Genomic DNA, 15,977 nt, shown 5'->3' with positions numbered 1-15,977 from the left:
AGCTCTTCCAGGGAGACCAGCCTCCAGAACGTACAGAGGGACCTGTGGTGGTGGATTCAAGTGGGGACGAGTTAATACTTTGTGAGGATGAGGATGTACACACTGAAGAGGGTGAGGAATCGGTGGATGAGGAGAATGAGGATGACATCTTGCCTCCGTAGAGCCAGTTTGTGCAGGGACACATTAATTGCCAGCTTGTTTTGTGGGGGCCCAAACGAACCAATCATTTCAGCCACAGTTGTGTGGCAGACCCTGGCGCTGAAATGATTGCTTTGTTAAAGTGTGCATGTCCTGTTTATACAACATAAGGGTGGGTGGGAGGGCCCAAGGACAATTCCATCTTGCACCTCTTTTTTTTCTTTGCATTATGTACAGTTTGGGGCCTAGTTTTTCAAACTGCCATCCTGTCTGCCACTGCAGTATCACGCCTAGATGGGTCACGTGTTTGTGCCGCCCACTCGTGTCGCTTAGCATAGTCATCCAGCTACCTCGGTGCTACCTTTTGGACATAAAAACACTATTGTGAGGTGTGAGGTGTTCAGAATAGACTGGAAATGAGTGGAAATTAAGGTTATTGAGGTTAATAATAGCATAGGAGCAGAAAAACCTACAAATTCTGTGATTTTAGCTGTTTTTATGCTTTTTTAAAAAAAAAATACAGATCCAAAACACAAAACCCAGAACCCAAAACACGGAAGGGTGGTTTTGGCAAAACCAATCCAGATCCAAAACACGAAGAAAGATCCAGATCCAAAACACGAAAAGTGGCCAGTGCACACCCCTAATACACACGGTCAGATTTTTCTTCAGATCTGAAAAATCGTTCAATCGTTCATATCTGAAGGAAAATCTGACATATCTGAACGATGCGCGTTCCCGTTTGTCAGATAACGATATCTGACATCTGATGTGTTTGCAGTCAGTTTTGGGCGATTTCCATTCATTTTAATGCAGTCAATCGTTTGCAAATCGTTCAAATCATTCAGTCATTCATCTGACAAATCTGACCGTGTGGATGCACCTTAAAGTGTAGGCATTTGAAAAATCAAAGAGGGCATTTGTGCAGGGCATTCCATCTCCTTGTGGTTGAGAGAAGTAAGGTTTTTCCTGTACTCTGTCCTAGCACACTACACAGAACAATTACAGTAAATAGTACAGGCACAAAAAATTAAATGCTTGTAATTTTAGTCAATATTGGCAAAATAATTTTAACACTGTTAAAAGCAGTCATGGGTAGGTAAGTGTAGCTTTATTTGGAGAAGCCATCTCGTTTGCGGGTCAGTTTAATAGGCATGTGTCAACATGTAGATATCACAATGTCAACAGTTATTATGTTGACGTTGTTGAATTGTTGACCACTAACATGGCAACAATGAAAATGTCGACAAGTAAAATGTCAACATTTTGTGAAATGCCAACATTAGGTTCAGGGAAATACTTCCCGCCACAAATGGAGTTTTGCAACATTAGCTGCGGGGTTAGTTTTAGGGTATAGGATATAGTCAACATTCAGTTAAAACTTAAGACAATCAAAAGGGCGACACCAAAATGTTGACATGGTCAACAGGTCGACAACCAAAAGGTCAACATGGACATCAGATCAACAGAGTGAAAAGGTCGACAGTGGGAAAAACGTCAACTGTCATACAGGAAATACCTGTTTCCTGTATCTTGCTACCATTTTGTTATATATATATATATATATATATATATTTAAATAGGAGCATGTTATAACTGACACAGCAACTTATTAAACAGACAAAGTGATTTGCACCTGCGGCAGGTGAAAGAGGAATATATTTCTCCACAGGATCTACAGATAATGACAATATAACCCATATAAATCCGGGCCTACTGTTTGTATGGACTGATTTCTCAAAACAGTCAGTAGGAATAATATTGCTGACAAAATGTCTTTATTGGGAGTTAAGATTATTGAACATACTACAGAAGATTATTATCTCTATGTATGTGGCTGTTAAAGCTAAATAATTTTAAATGTATCCAAATGGTTTACAAAGTTGCATACATCTTATTGTGATTGAGATGAGGATGACTATGGATTGTTTTCAATTTTTATTATCAGTTATATTGTTGCAGAATTATATGTTTAAATTATAGGTAAACCAGTAAAATTATATTATTTTGAAACAATTGTTTTTATTTATTAGAGAGCAGAGATTATACTTTTCCCAAACATTGCTTGGTATTCAGCGCAGAGGATAATCTAAACGATTCTTTTTGTTTGCCATTTAAAACTTGAAGCTCTGCACAGCTTCAACCTTCACTTGCTGCAAGTACATACTGTAAGTACTTTTATTTTAATATAAGGAAGCACCAAGAGTATAAGTAGTGATACTTGTATCATCGACTTATGGGCCTGATTCAGACCCGCTCACAAGCGGGTCAATGTTGGCCCAGTGCGCATGCGCACGACGGAGGGAGCTCCGTCGCGCGCATGCACGAAACCAGAATAGTGACGGCCAAGGCGTGCTGTCGATGGTGAGTGACAGCACGCCCCCTTTGGTGGGCGTGCCGGGGGCGTGACTGCCCAGACAGAGGCGTTCCTATGGGAACACCTTCCATCTGGGGCCGGCCCCACTGACATCACAAGTGATGTCAGAGGGAGTGCCTTCGGCTCTGATAGAGCCGAAAGCACTACAGGCCTGGCGGCAACGAGACCCTACCACAAGGGTCTCGTCGCAAGCCGTGATGGTCTTGACCATCGCGACCATCTTTTTGGCCGCTCGCTATAGCTGTGGGTGGTCGCCCACAGCTATGCGAGCGGCCAGGAGGCAGCTCTAAAAATTCAGAAGGACGGCCCCGATTCAGAGCGAGCGCTCTGTCAGAGCGTCCGGCTCTGAATCAGGGCCAATGTTCTTTTTGCTGATAGAAAGGTGTCAGGACACGCAGTGCATCACAGCTTGCTGCGTAACCACAGACTGGTCAGAGTGCTCATGCTGACCCCTGACCACCACCAAAAGCATCTACAATGGGCACATGAGCGTTAGACGTGGACCAATTAAAGAAATTGACCTGGTGTAATGAATGTTGTATTCTTTTACATCATGTGGATGGCTAGGTGAGTGTGTGTCGTTTACCTTGGGAAAAGATGCCACCTGGATGCACTATGGGAAGAAGGCAAGCTGGCGGATACAGTGTGTGCTCTGTGCAATGTTCTGCTTGGGTCCTGGAATTCATGTGGATGTTACTTTGACACGTACAACCTACCTAAACAGAGCTGTTTTGGCATCACGTGGGAGCTACTACGCAACATAAGGCAGGTGGTGTTAAAGTTATGGCTGATGGTTATACATTATTGTTGTGTCAATGCAAAAAAAAAACTAACATTCTGCATTATTCCCTTGTTTTTGTTATGCCCTTGTATTTGTGTATGATCACATTTGAAGGTATGAGCAAATGTATTCATCTATCTTCAATAATTGTACTAAATAAATGTTATGTTAATTGATGCAAGAGATACAATGCATCCGGAAAGTATTCAAAGCGCTTCACTTTTTCCACATTTTGTTATGTTACAGCCTTATTCCAAAATGGAATAAATTAATTTTTGTCCTCAAAATTCTACACACAATACCCCATAATGACAACGTGTAAAGTTTTTTTTGAGATTTTTGCAAATTTAATTAAAAAAAGAAAAGAAAAAAAAAACACCTAAGAAATCACATATACATGAGTATTCACAGCCTTTGCCATGAAGCTCAAAATTGAGCTCAGGTGCATCCTGTTTCCACTGATCATCCTTGAGATGTTCTTACATCTTAATTGGAGTCTACCTGTGGTAAATTCAGTTGTTTGGACATAATTTTGAAAAGGCATACACCTGTCTATATAAGGTCCCACACTTGACAGTGCATGTCAGAGCACAAACCAAGCATGAAGTCCAAGGAATTGTCTGTAGACCTCCGAGACAGGATTGTCTTGAGGCACAAAACTGGGGAAGGGTACAGAAAATATTTGCTGCTTTGAAGGTCCCAATGAGCACAGTGGCCTCCATCATCTATAAATGGAAGAAGTTCGGGACCACCAGGACTCTTCCTAGAGTTGGCCGGCCGTCTAAACTGAGCGATCGTGGGAGAAGGGCCCTAGTCAGGGAGGTGACCAAGAACCCGATGGTCACTCTGTCAGAGCTACAGCATTCCTCTGTGGAGAGAGGAGAAACTTTCAGAAGGACAACCATCTCTGCAGCAATCCACCAATCAGGCCTGTATGGTAGAGTGGCCAGACGGAAGACACTCCTGAAGGACTCTCAGACCATGAGAAACAAAATTATCTGAGACAAAGGCTGAACTCTTTGGAGTGAATGCCAGGGGTGATGTTTGGAGGAAACCAGGCACCGCTCATCACCAGGCCAATACCATCCCTACAGTGAAGCATGGTGGTAGCAGCATCATGCTGTGGGGATGTTTTTCAGCAGCAGGAACTGGGAGACTAGTCAGGATAGAGGGAAAGATGAATGCAGCAATGTACAGAGACATCATGGATGAAAACCTGCTCCACAGCGCTCTTGACTTCAGACTGGGGTGACGGTACATCTTTCAGCAGGACAACGACCCTAAGCACACAGCCAAGATATCAAAGGAGTGGCTACAGGACAACACTGTGAAGGTCCTAGAGTGGCCTAGCCAGAGCCCAGACTTGAATCCGATTGAAAATCTCTGGAGAGATCTGAAACTGGCTGTGCACCAACCTGATGGAGCTTGAGAGGTGCTGCAAAAGATAGGTGTGCCAAGCTTGTGGCATCATATTCAAAAAGACTTGAGGCTGTAATTGCTGCCAAAGGTGCATCAACAAAGTACTGAGCAAAGGCTGTACATGTGAGATGGTTGTCTTTCTGGAAGGTTCTCCTCTCTCCATTCACTCGCAGATGGCCACTTGCTGGCTAATCTACTTGAAGCTAGGTACAGGGGAAAAAAAAGCTTAGTCCTGCTGAAATTGAGACTGCTATCGAGTTTGCTCATGCCAATAGTCGTCAAATTAAGCCGGTCATCATCAACTTTCGTGCATCCATGAAACCATTTGCACCATACATGTTTGAAGTGGACACTTTACGCCAAGTATCTCCTCTAGCCTGGTGGATGTCCTACGCAGCTCAACTTCAGTTAGACACTTCTGTAGTAAATCTTTTGAAGCAGATGTTCATTGCAGTTTCATCAAGTGCAGGAATTGAAAGGATGTTTTTAATGTATGGATTTGTACAATCCAAAACACGCAACAGATTGGGAAATGAAAAAGCAGCTAAGCTGGTTGCATGCTACAGAGCATTTTCTGTTGAGGAGAAACGTGAGGACGTGGACAAAGACATGTACATGTTTGACTCAGACTCAAACAAATGATTCAGTGAAATTCAGAGCCTAATTGTACTTCTTGATGCAACTGTTTAGTGTGTATTTATTCTATTACTGTGTTCATTTTGTTACTGTTCTCACTTCAAAAATTGTTCATGTATTACTAAAACAAGGTGTAAACATCTAAAATGAAACCATTTACTTAAAAAAAAAATGTAATAAAAAAATCCTATTTAAATCCAAGAATCTGATTTAAATCAAATAATAAGAGATATGGTAAGACCTTACCTTTGTTATCTCTATTTCTACGACGTCCATAGGGATACACGGGAGACCTTGGGGTATAGGTTGATTACGTCAGTCATCGAACACCTCAGTAGTTAAATTTGTGCTCCCAGGATGCAGCGGGCTCCTCTTCTATACCCCACCCCCAGGCCAAGGCACCTCAGTTTCGTAACAAGCCAATGGCCAGAGGAGGAGAAGAGAGAAGGAAGAAATTCTGGAACACTCAAGTACCACATTCTCACAAACAGAAGGCTATGGAAAACCGGTGACCAGAACACAGCCCATCTGCAGCACAGGTGCGACAGGGCGGGAGTCCTGTGGATCCCTATGGACTTCGTAGAAATAGAGATAACAAAGGTAAGATCTTACATATCTCTTATTTTCTACTGCAGGGTCCATAGGGCTCCACAGGAGACCTTGGGGATGTCCCAAAGCAGTCTCCTTAAGGGTGGGGGCGTTCCTGCGCAGAAAGGAGAATCCGCCGCCCGAAGGAAGCATCCTGAGAGGCAAAGGTATCAAATGCATAATACCTTAAGAATGTATGGACAGCAGACCATGTGGCCACAGCTGAACAGCAGAGGCGCCACGACGAGCTGCCCATGAAGGACCCACAGACAGAGTAGAATGAGCCTTAACAGAGAGCGGTACAGGAAGGCCCTCATGAAGGTAAGTCTCTGAAATTGCCAGGCGAATCCAGCCTGCCAAAGTCTGCTTAGTGGCAGGCCATCCTTTCTTTCGGAAACCAAAAAGGACAAACAACGAGTCCGACTTCCAAAATGAGTTGGTACGGTCCACATAAGTTTGTAGAGCACTTACCACATACAAAGAGGCCTCACCAGCTGAAAGGTATGGGGTGTTAAAAGCTGGTACTACAATTTCTTCATTAATGTGGAAGCTGGATGCCACCTTAGGTAGGAAACCAGGGCGAGTACGAAGAACCGCCCTGTCCCTATGAAAATTCAGAAAGTGAGGGCGACATGAAAGAGCCCCCAAATCTGACACCCTTCTGGCCGAAGCAATGGCTAGAAGAAACACATTTTAATTGCAAGCCATTATAAATCCACTGAGCCCAGTGGTTCAAAATTCTGGATAATCCAAATGTTTGCGGATTATAACCTCTGGGGCGACACCATTCAAAGAAGGTGTGTCACACTCTGTGATAAATTCTTGCAGAAGCAGGGTTGCGAGCTCTGAGCATGGTGTTCACCGCCGAGCTGGAAAAACCCCTGGAACTCAAGAGGGCAGTCTCAAGAGCCACGCCGTCAAAGAGATGACTCAGGTCTGGGTAGAGGCAAGGACCTTGGGACAACAGGTCCGGATGTTGAGGCAACAGCATCGGAGTGTCTATGGATAGACTCTGAAGATCTGTGTACCAGTGACGTCTGGGCCACGCTGGAGCTACCAGCAGTAGCATACCTCATTCTTGCTTGAACTTCCGAATCACCCGAGGCAGAAGGGAGAATGGAGGAAACAGGTACGCAAACTGGAATGTCCATTTAACCGACAGAGCATCTACCAGCAGAGCCCCATGTCTCTTGAGCCGTACCTTGGCAACTTGTGGTTGTGCCGAGATGCCATTAGATCTACTTCGGGAAGTCCCCACTTGTTCACCGGAAGCTGAAATACTTCCTGGTGAAGTGACCATTCCCCTGGGTGTACATCGTGACGGCTTAGGAAGTCCGCTTCCCAGTTCAGGACTCCTGGGATAAACACTGCCGATACGGCTGGGACATTTTCCTCCGCCCAAGTCAGGATGCGGGACACTTCGCGTGCCTCCTTGGCGGTTTATGTAGGCCACTGTGGTGGCGTTGTCTCACAGGTTTTCCGTGAAGTATGAGCCTTGCTTGCTGAAGAGCCCTTAGAATCGCCTTGAGTTCCATTATGTTTACTGGAAGCACGGACTCCTCTATTGTCCGCCTTCCCTGGAAGAGGTGTGAACACATCACTGCACCCCAACCCCGGGGACAGGCGTCCGTTGTCAGAAGGACCCACTCAGAGATCCAAAAGGGGCGGCCCTTGGTAAGGTGACTTGTGTGGAGCCACCAAGTCAGAGACAGATGTACTTCCGGAGACAGTACCAATGTCTGGGTTCATATCCGGCGTGGAGATCCGTCCCATCTGGAAAGGATCAGTGTCTGTAGAGGCCGGCAATGGAACTGGCCATACTCCACCATGTCGAAGGTCGACACCATGGAGCCCAGTAACTGCATTGCCGAGTGAATCGACACCCGGCGACTGTGCAGGCAGCTGTGAACCCACTGCTGCAGCGTAGTTATCTTGTCCCTGGTCAAGAAAATCCTCAGTTGTTGAGAATCCAACAATGCCCCAATATGTCGCATCCTCTGTGAGGGCGTCAGTGAGGACTTCTTCCAGTTGATCAACCAACCGTGGCTTTGTAGCACTGTTATTGTCAGCTGTAGATGCTGAATAGGTAATTCCGGAGACCTGGCTAGCAATAGTAGGTCATCCATGTAGGGCAACAGACGGACCCCCTGCAGCCACAGTTGGGCAGCCATCACTGGCATAAGTTTGGTGAACACCCTGGGTGCCGTGGACAGTCCAAACGGCAGGGCCTGAAACTGGAAGTGTTGTTGCAACATTGCGAACCTGAGGTACCTCTGGTGAGCTGAAGCTATCGGGACATGCAGGTAGGCATCCTGAATGTCCAGAGAAACCATAAAATCCCCAGGTTCCATAGCCAGTATAATTGACCGCAGGGTTTCCATTTGAACCAAGGCACTCTGAGAAACTTGTTTAGGGACTTGAGGTTTAGGATAGGCCTGTATGCACCATTCGGTTTTGGAACCAACAAGAGTGGAATAATAGCCCATTCCCCTCTGGGGAGTAGGTAACAGAACTATAACTCCCTGTAGGAGCATAGATCGTATAAGTTTCTGCAGTTTCAATACCTTTTCCTGATCCATCTGAAGTCCCGTAAGGAAGAATTGATGAAGAGGTCTGTATTGGAAGAAAAGGGCGTACCCTTGAGACCACTTCCCTTACCCAAGTGTCTGTCGTGGTATGCCACCAACACTGGGCGAACTAAAGAGTCGGCCTCTCACCTTGGGGTCCCCCAAGGAGAGGCGTGTCCCGTCAGGCTGAGGGTTTAGCATCGGGCTTGGCAGCTGGACGCTTAGTACTCCAAGCCTGCTTCTTGGGCTTTGTGACCTTCTTAGCTCCTGACTGTCTGGGAAAGGACTGAACCTTGGCCTTACCCTGAGGACGGAAAGTCCGAAAGGACTGAGTTCCAGATCCTGATGGCATTGGGGCCGAAGGTAAACAGGAAGACATAGCAGCAGCCAAAGTGTCCACGATTTTGTCCAAATCTGGCCCAAATAAGACCTGGCCATTAAAGGGTAAACCTTCTAACCCTTTCTTGGTATCAGCATCCACTCTCCAAGATCGCAACCAAAGAGAGCGTCTAGCTGATACTGCAGCCGATGAAATGGAAATTAGGAGACTAACATCCAAAGCAGCCTCATTCACATATGTAGCCGAGTCTCTGAGGTAACCTACCAGTTCAATTTGTTCACTGGTAGCCTCTACAGGCAAGGACGCTTCCAAGGCATTTGCCCAATGTTCCACGGCCCTGGCCACCCAGTGTATAGCCATAGCTGGCCTAGCGACCCCCGTCCAGCGACTCCCAGGATGACCCCCCCCCCCCCGCCCGTGAGGGGATAAATGGACTTTAGGCACACCTCCACTTTTCTGTCTGTAACATCCTTTAATGATGACATGGGCGGCATAGGAAGTGTTGCACTTTTGACAAGGCGTGTAATATGAGAATCCACCTGAGGAGGAGTTTCCCATTTAGAGAAACACTTCTCCTCGAATGGATAAGTGGCTTCCAACCGTTTCTGCGGTTGAAGCCTCCTGACTGGAGTTTTCCAGGCTTCTTCCAGATGTTCAACTAGCTGGTCCGACAGGGGAAAAGCTGTCGCTGAACTTTTCACTTCCTTAAAGTAAGCATATTTGGATTTGGCTGCTGGGGTATCCTCATCCCCAATATCCATAGCCACACGGACTGCACGAATGAGGCAGTGTACATAAATTTTGGACTTAGGCTCCGCCTTCCTTTGAGGGAGCTCTGTATCAGATAAGTCCTGAATTTCCCCATCATCAGTCGACACGTCATCTTGATTGTACGTGGACTAGGAAGACAGTACCTCCTTCCTTGAAAGGTGGTGGAAAGACTCCCCCTGTAAAACCTCTGTCAGGTTTTGCACCGTATTGGAGAGAGTATTAAGCCAAACAGGTTCAGTTTGGTAGGGAGTAGGTTGTAAGGGCATATGATGAACCACAACCAACTGTCGGGGAATCCCCTGTGACGTAGATGGCATAGCAACCTACGGAGCGTACCAAAATTGTGGGGCCACTGGAGGTGCAGCAAACCGACCCATCAGAGTAGTTCGTGCTTGTGCAAAACAAGCCCAGGGCGGCTCTTGAAAAGAGCTGGACCCAGCAGGTAATCCTGCATTTCTGGTACACGGGGTACACAATCCTCCCACAATAATCTCTCCCTTCTTTTGTCCAGCAAAGCACCTGTTGCAGGACTGTGTAAGGGGGATATCAGCTTGAGCAGAATCATTGCCAGACATAATGAATGTATGTGTCAAACTCCTCAGCTCAGCTTAGGCTCCGCCTTCACCACTGAACTGTGAAGTAATTTGATCCCTCAGCAGCACTGTCACTGCAAGGGCTAGTGAAAGAGAAATTACAGGTATAGCTAAAATGGCTGACAGAGAAAAAGTGTTTTACAATCAGACAGCGCTAGCAACAGACACATACAATGCCATCAAAACCTGTACAATACTGCACTATTATCAACTAACTAGACCTTGTGTCTAGTAGGAATAGTGCTATATACACCGACCTGCTTGGAGGAGGGGTATGTAGGGGGACCCAAGCACCGCAGCTCCCTGTGAGACTAGCGTTTTATGCACATTAAAATGGCCGCTGGAGGACTCACAGGGGGCGTGCCTGAGGGAGAACTGCCTGCAACCGCCAAACCGCTGTGGAGAGGCACGCAGTGCAGCAGGGGAGGGGCCGGCTGTGCCATACAGGGAAGGCCCGCTCCCTTGGCGTGCTATTAATCCCTGGGATGCCACAACGTCCGCACGTTGTGGCCCCCTATCCCTGGTGGTCTAGTGACAGCGCAGGCGCCGTGCATGGTGTCACACGCTGCCTCTTCCCAGGGACCCCCCAGCCCTGGGAAGTAAATAAACGGTGTTATCAGCGGATGCCCGCCGCTTACATGAATGTCCCCCGTGACGTCTGGCCACAGTCCTGGGTGTCTGGGAGCTTTAGCTAGCCAAAACCCCCAGACACTAGCCGCGATCCCTAGCACAGTGCCAACATCTCGGCGGGGTGTCGGAGTGGCAGCATGGGCGTCCGCTGGACAGCCCGTGCTGACCACTCTTGCAGTAAAAAACAACTATTTTCTGGGCTGTCAACACTGAGGTGCCTTGGCCTGGGGGCGGGGTATAGGAGAGGAGCCCGGTACATCCTGGGAGCACAAATTTAACTATTGAGGTACTCGACGACTGACGTCATCAACCTATATCCCAAGGTCTCCTGTGGAGCCCCATGGACCCTGCAGTAGAAAAAAACTATTTTATTTTTTAAAAAATCAGATTTTTATGCAACCCTGACTAGGGCCCTTCTCCCACGATCACTCAGTTTAGACGGCCGGCCAACTCTTGGAAGAGTCCTGGTGGTTCCGAACTTCTTCCAATTACGGATGATGGAGGCCACTGTGCTCATTAGGACCTTCAAAGCAGCAGATATTTTTCTGTACCCTTCCCCAGATTTGTGCCTCGAGACAATCCTGTCCTGTCTCGGAGGTCTACAGACAATTCCTTGGATTTCAATGCTTGGTTTGTGCTCTGACATGCACTGTCAAGTGTGGGACCTTATATAGACAGGTGTATGCCTTTCAAAATCATGTCCAAACAACTGAATTTACCACAGGTAGACTCCAATTAAGCTGCAGGAACATCTCAAGGATGATCAGTGGAAACAGGATGCACCCGAGCTCAATTTTGAGCTTCATGGCCGTGAATACTTATTGTACATGTGATTTCTTAGATTTATTTTGATTTTTTTTATTAAATTTGCAAAAATCTAAAAAAAAACAACAACTTTTTACACGTTGTCATTATGGGGTATAGCGTGTAGAATTTTGAGGACAAAAATTAATCTGAAACAACAAAAATGTGGAAATAGTGAAGCGCTGTGAATACTTTCCAGATGCACTGTATCTGCATCTCTTTCTGAACTGGTAATTTTACAGTAAGAAATTAATGGTCTTTCTACAAATAGCAACCATACATGGGACCATATATTCAATTGCGATAAGCTGCAGTGTGTGGAACGTTTACACTTGTACAAACTTTTCAACAGAAATGCGTATCGCGCTATCCTATGAGTCGCGGCTTTTCGCACATGCGAATTCTCCATAGTCAAAAGCAGCTAAAAGTTTTCACCATCTCAGAGCAGGTGAAAAGTTGTGCAAAACTCCTATTTTTGGCTAAAAATGTGGGGACTTGGTTCAGAACCCCTTGGACACCCTCCCTAATGACTAATTCGGATAATAATGACATGTCATTTTTGGGGTGAAATTTTTTAAATTGTTGAAAAATGGGTTTAAAGTAGTGGGGTTGACATTTTGGGGGGCTATATGGATGGGACAGGTGGTTTTGGGATTGCAGGTGCAAGTGACAGCAGGTGTATTTTTAAAAATTCACTTTTATGACAAAAACATATTTACATCCATTATAATGTACCCCCAATTTAACTACAGCATTTATTTCCCCCCCCCAAAAAAATTAGTATAGCAGCCATTTGACACAATTTAAAATCTCCAAACCCTTTGATTTTGGCCACTAATACACTTCTACAATATTACCCAATGTTAGTTTACCTTTTTGGGGGTACAGGCAGATGTCCCCATTTTCACCTGCAATTTTTGCCAGTGAAATTTTTCAGGCGAATGCTGCATTATGTCTTTTGCAATAGGACTGAACGAAAAACGGCATGCACAATAGATGTGAAAAGTGACACATTCGGGCGAAGAGTGAGCAAAGTTTTCGCATGCCTGCTTTCAGGTGGCACGAATATGGCATGGTTGCCGTGTTACAGCTGTGAATACCCACTGACAAGGGTGACTGCAGTGTCGTTTTTTTCTGTGACAAAACCTCTGTGTTTGAAATAGCTTTTAGTGCTTCCTGAGGAATGAGTTTGGGAATAACTGCTCTAATGCATATAATGCAATCATAAATGGGCCTCAAACCCAAATTTGCTTAGAAAATAAAAACTGTTGACAAAATAAATCCTTAAAATGTACTGAAAATGAACACAAAACCCATCAGCAAATAATTTAAATGAGTAGTCAATAAGATTATAAAAATAGGTCTAATTACACTTCCAGGGAGAAACTCACCTTTCCTAGGACATCACTATTGCCCTTTGGAAAAGGGACAAGAGAACATTTCCTCCTGGTCTTATTCAACAGGATATCTGCTTGTGCCCTCTTCTGTTTTATGAGACTATTACAGTGTTCTGTCTATAAAACAAAACAATATTGGTATGCTCTAATGGTATATAAACAATACATAGATAGGCTTAAAGCTAGTTTTAATAAAATACAAAGTCAAAGTACCTGGTTTTTCATTGGCATTGCAAGTTTTTTTTTACTTAGTTCCTTCCTCAAGAGTGTTTCTTTAGCCTTGGCTTCTTCTGATTGGCCTATTCAATGACAATGCATTTACAGACAATTTTAAATCAAGTAATTTAAAAAAAAAAAAAGTAAAGAAAAAATAACAAAAAGGTTAAAGCTGACACAGACAGGAGGAGCAATATATAAAATCATAAGATCTGTTTGTAACAAACTCCTATACAGATGTGTCCTCATACACCTAGCCTCAATACGCATTACGTTGTGAGCCGCCCAATGCGACTGGGCCAACGTAGAGACTTTTTCTTTATGTTTTGTGTCTTATTCGCATCGCAGACAGTGAAAATCCACTCAAAGTGTACTGCAGGGCTGGGCTGCGACTTTAACCACACAGGAATAAGTTTTAAACATGTACAAAGTCGCCGATAAAGCCCAACTGAACTTGGCGTGAGAAAAAGCTGAGGCCACTGCATCATAGTACTTCGTAGAGAGACCCATTCACAAACACAAGTATACAGCCATGGCCAAAAGTTTTGAGAATGACACAAGTACTGTATTGGTTTTCACAGTCTGCTGCTTCAGTTTTTATGATGGCAATTTGCATAAACTCCAGAATGTCATGAAAAATGATCAGATGAATTGCAAAGTCCTTCTTTGCCATGACAATGAACTTAAACCCAAAAACAACATTTGCACTGTATTTCAGCCCTGCCACAAAAGGACAAGCTTACATGTCAGTGATTCTCTCGTTAATACAGGTGAGAGTTTTGACGACGACAAGACTGGAGATCACTCTGTCATACTGATTGAGTTATGCTGGCCATACACTAGTACGATGTAGTACGATGCGATTCATCGTACGTTTCCCCTTGAACTCTCCGGCAGTCCTGATGGCACGATTTGGTACTTTTTAACACACGCAATCTGCATACGATTACGATAGATATGATGGGCTGCACATCTGATCATACGATACATTTTAAGAGCGTTGGGAGCACGCATCGGATCGTATCCGACCTAAATGCTACACGATTTCAACACGATTCATCGTACGACGCGTCGATAATCGGGCAATCGGCAAAAAAAAGTGCTAGTGTATGGCCAGCATAAGAACAGCAGACTGGAAGCTTTAAAAGGAGGGTGGAGCTTGAAATAATTGTTCTTCCTCTGTTAACCATGGTTACCTGCAAGGAAACACGTGCAGTCATCATTGCTTTGCACAAGAAGGACATCACAGGCAAGGATATTGCTGCTAGTAAGATTGCACCTAAATCAACCATTTATTGGATCATCAAGAACTTCAAGGATAGAGGTTCAATAGTTGTGAAGAAGGCTACTGGGCACCCAAGAACATCCAGCAAGCGCCAGAACCGTCTCCTAAAGTTGATTCAGCTGCGGGATCGGGGCACCACCAGTGCAGAGCTTGCTCAGGAATGGCAGCATACAGGTGGGAGTGCATCTTCACGCTCAGTGAGGCGAAGATTTTTGGAGGATGGAATGGTGTCAAGAAGGGCAGCAAAGAAGCCACTTCTCTCCAGGAAAAACATCAGGGACAGACTGATATTCTGCAAAAGGTACAGGGATTGGACTGCTGAGGACTGGGGTAAAGTTATTTTCTCTGATGAATCCCCTTTCAGATTGTTTGGGGCATCTGGAAAAACGCTTGTCCGGAGAAGGAAAGGTGAGCGCTACCATCAGTCCTGTGTCATGCCAACAGTAAAGCATCCAGAGACCATTCATGTGTAGGGTTGCTTCTCAGCCAAGGGAGTGGGCTCACTCACAATTTTGCATAAGAATAAAGAATGTTACCAAAACATCCCCCAAGAGCAACTTCTCCCAACCATCTAAGAACAGTTTGGTGATGAACAATGCCTATTCAAGCATGATGGAGCAACTTGCCACAAGGCAAAAGTGATAACTAAGTGGCTCGGGGAACAAAACATCAAAATTTTGGGTCCATGGCCAGGACACTCCCCAGACCTTAATTCCATTGAGAACTTGTGGTCAATCCTCAAGAGGCGGGAGGACAAGCAAAAACCCACAAATTCTGACAAACTCCAAGCATTGATTAGGCAAGAACGGGCAGCGATCAGTCAGTATATGGCCCAGAAGTTGATTGATAGAATGCCAGGGCGAATTGCAGAGGTCTTTAAAAAAAAAAAGGGTCAACACTGCAAATATTGACTCTGTGCATAAACTTAATGTAATTGTCAATAAAAGCCTTTGACACTTATGAAATGCTTGTAATTTTACTTCAGTATACCATAGTGACATCTGACAAAAAGGTCTAAAAACACTGAAGCCGCAAACTTTGTGAAAACCAATACTTGTGTCATTCTCAAAACTTTTGGCCATGGCTGTACAATGTCACACATCAAATTGATCAATGCACTCTAGCTAAGTAGTTATGTTGCTTATACTTATTTTCATTTCTGCAAATAAGACGCACATTCTGAGTGAAAAACACGTTTGGCAGAGTCGCCTAGGACCTGGTGCGCTGAGAGGGGCTGTTTGGTGCGACTTAAGTCAAAGTGTAGTAGTACACGTCTGTATATCTATGACCTGATTAATTTCAGAATCTCTGAACCTGCCTGCTATTCCACAAACCTGGCTTACCGCCTCTAACAGAAAATCCCCTGTAACTCTCCCCTTCAGCCAAAATCCCAAACCCAGAAACACACAAGGTGGTGGAGTAATCATCCTAATTT

The 15,977-nt window shown here is 45.0% G+C and overlaps 1 protein-coding gene across 2 annotated transcripts in view; it reads right to left on the bottom strand.

The window, feature by feature from the left end:
- The window catches only part of SMCHD1 (structural maintenance of chromosomes flexible hinge domain containing 1), a 397,862-nt gene that overhangs the window by 68,916 nt on the left and 312,969 nt on the right, over positions 1-15,977 (bottom strand). For both annotated transcript variants that reach the window (XM_088469636.1, XM_088469637.1), the window contains exons 40-41: positions 13,255-13,340; positions 13,036-13,158 (exon numbers count right to left, since the gene is read on the bottom strand). In XM_088469636.1, the coding sequence (XP_088325762.1) occupies positions 13,036-13,158; positions 13,255-13,340 (209 nt within the window). The remainder of the gene's footprint in view (positions 1-13,035; positions 13,159-13,254; positions 13,341-15,977) is intronic.

This window comes from Taudactylus pleione, unplaced genomic scaffold, assembly GCF_031769625.1.
Source record: "Taudactylus pleione unplaced genomic scaffold, aTauple2 ptg000093l, whole genome shotgun sequence".
NCBI classification, from domain to species: Eukaryota; Metazoa; Chordata; class Amphibia; order Anura; family Myobatrachidae; genus Taudactylus; species Taudactylus pleione.
The sequence above is the reverse complement of the archived record's forward strand: the minus strand, read 5'-3'. Positions and strand labels throughout refer to the sequence as shown.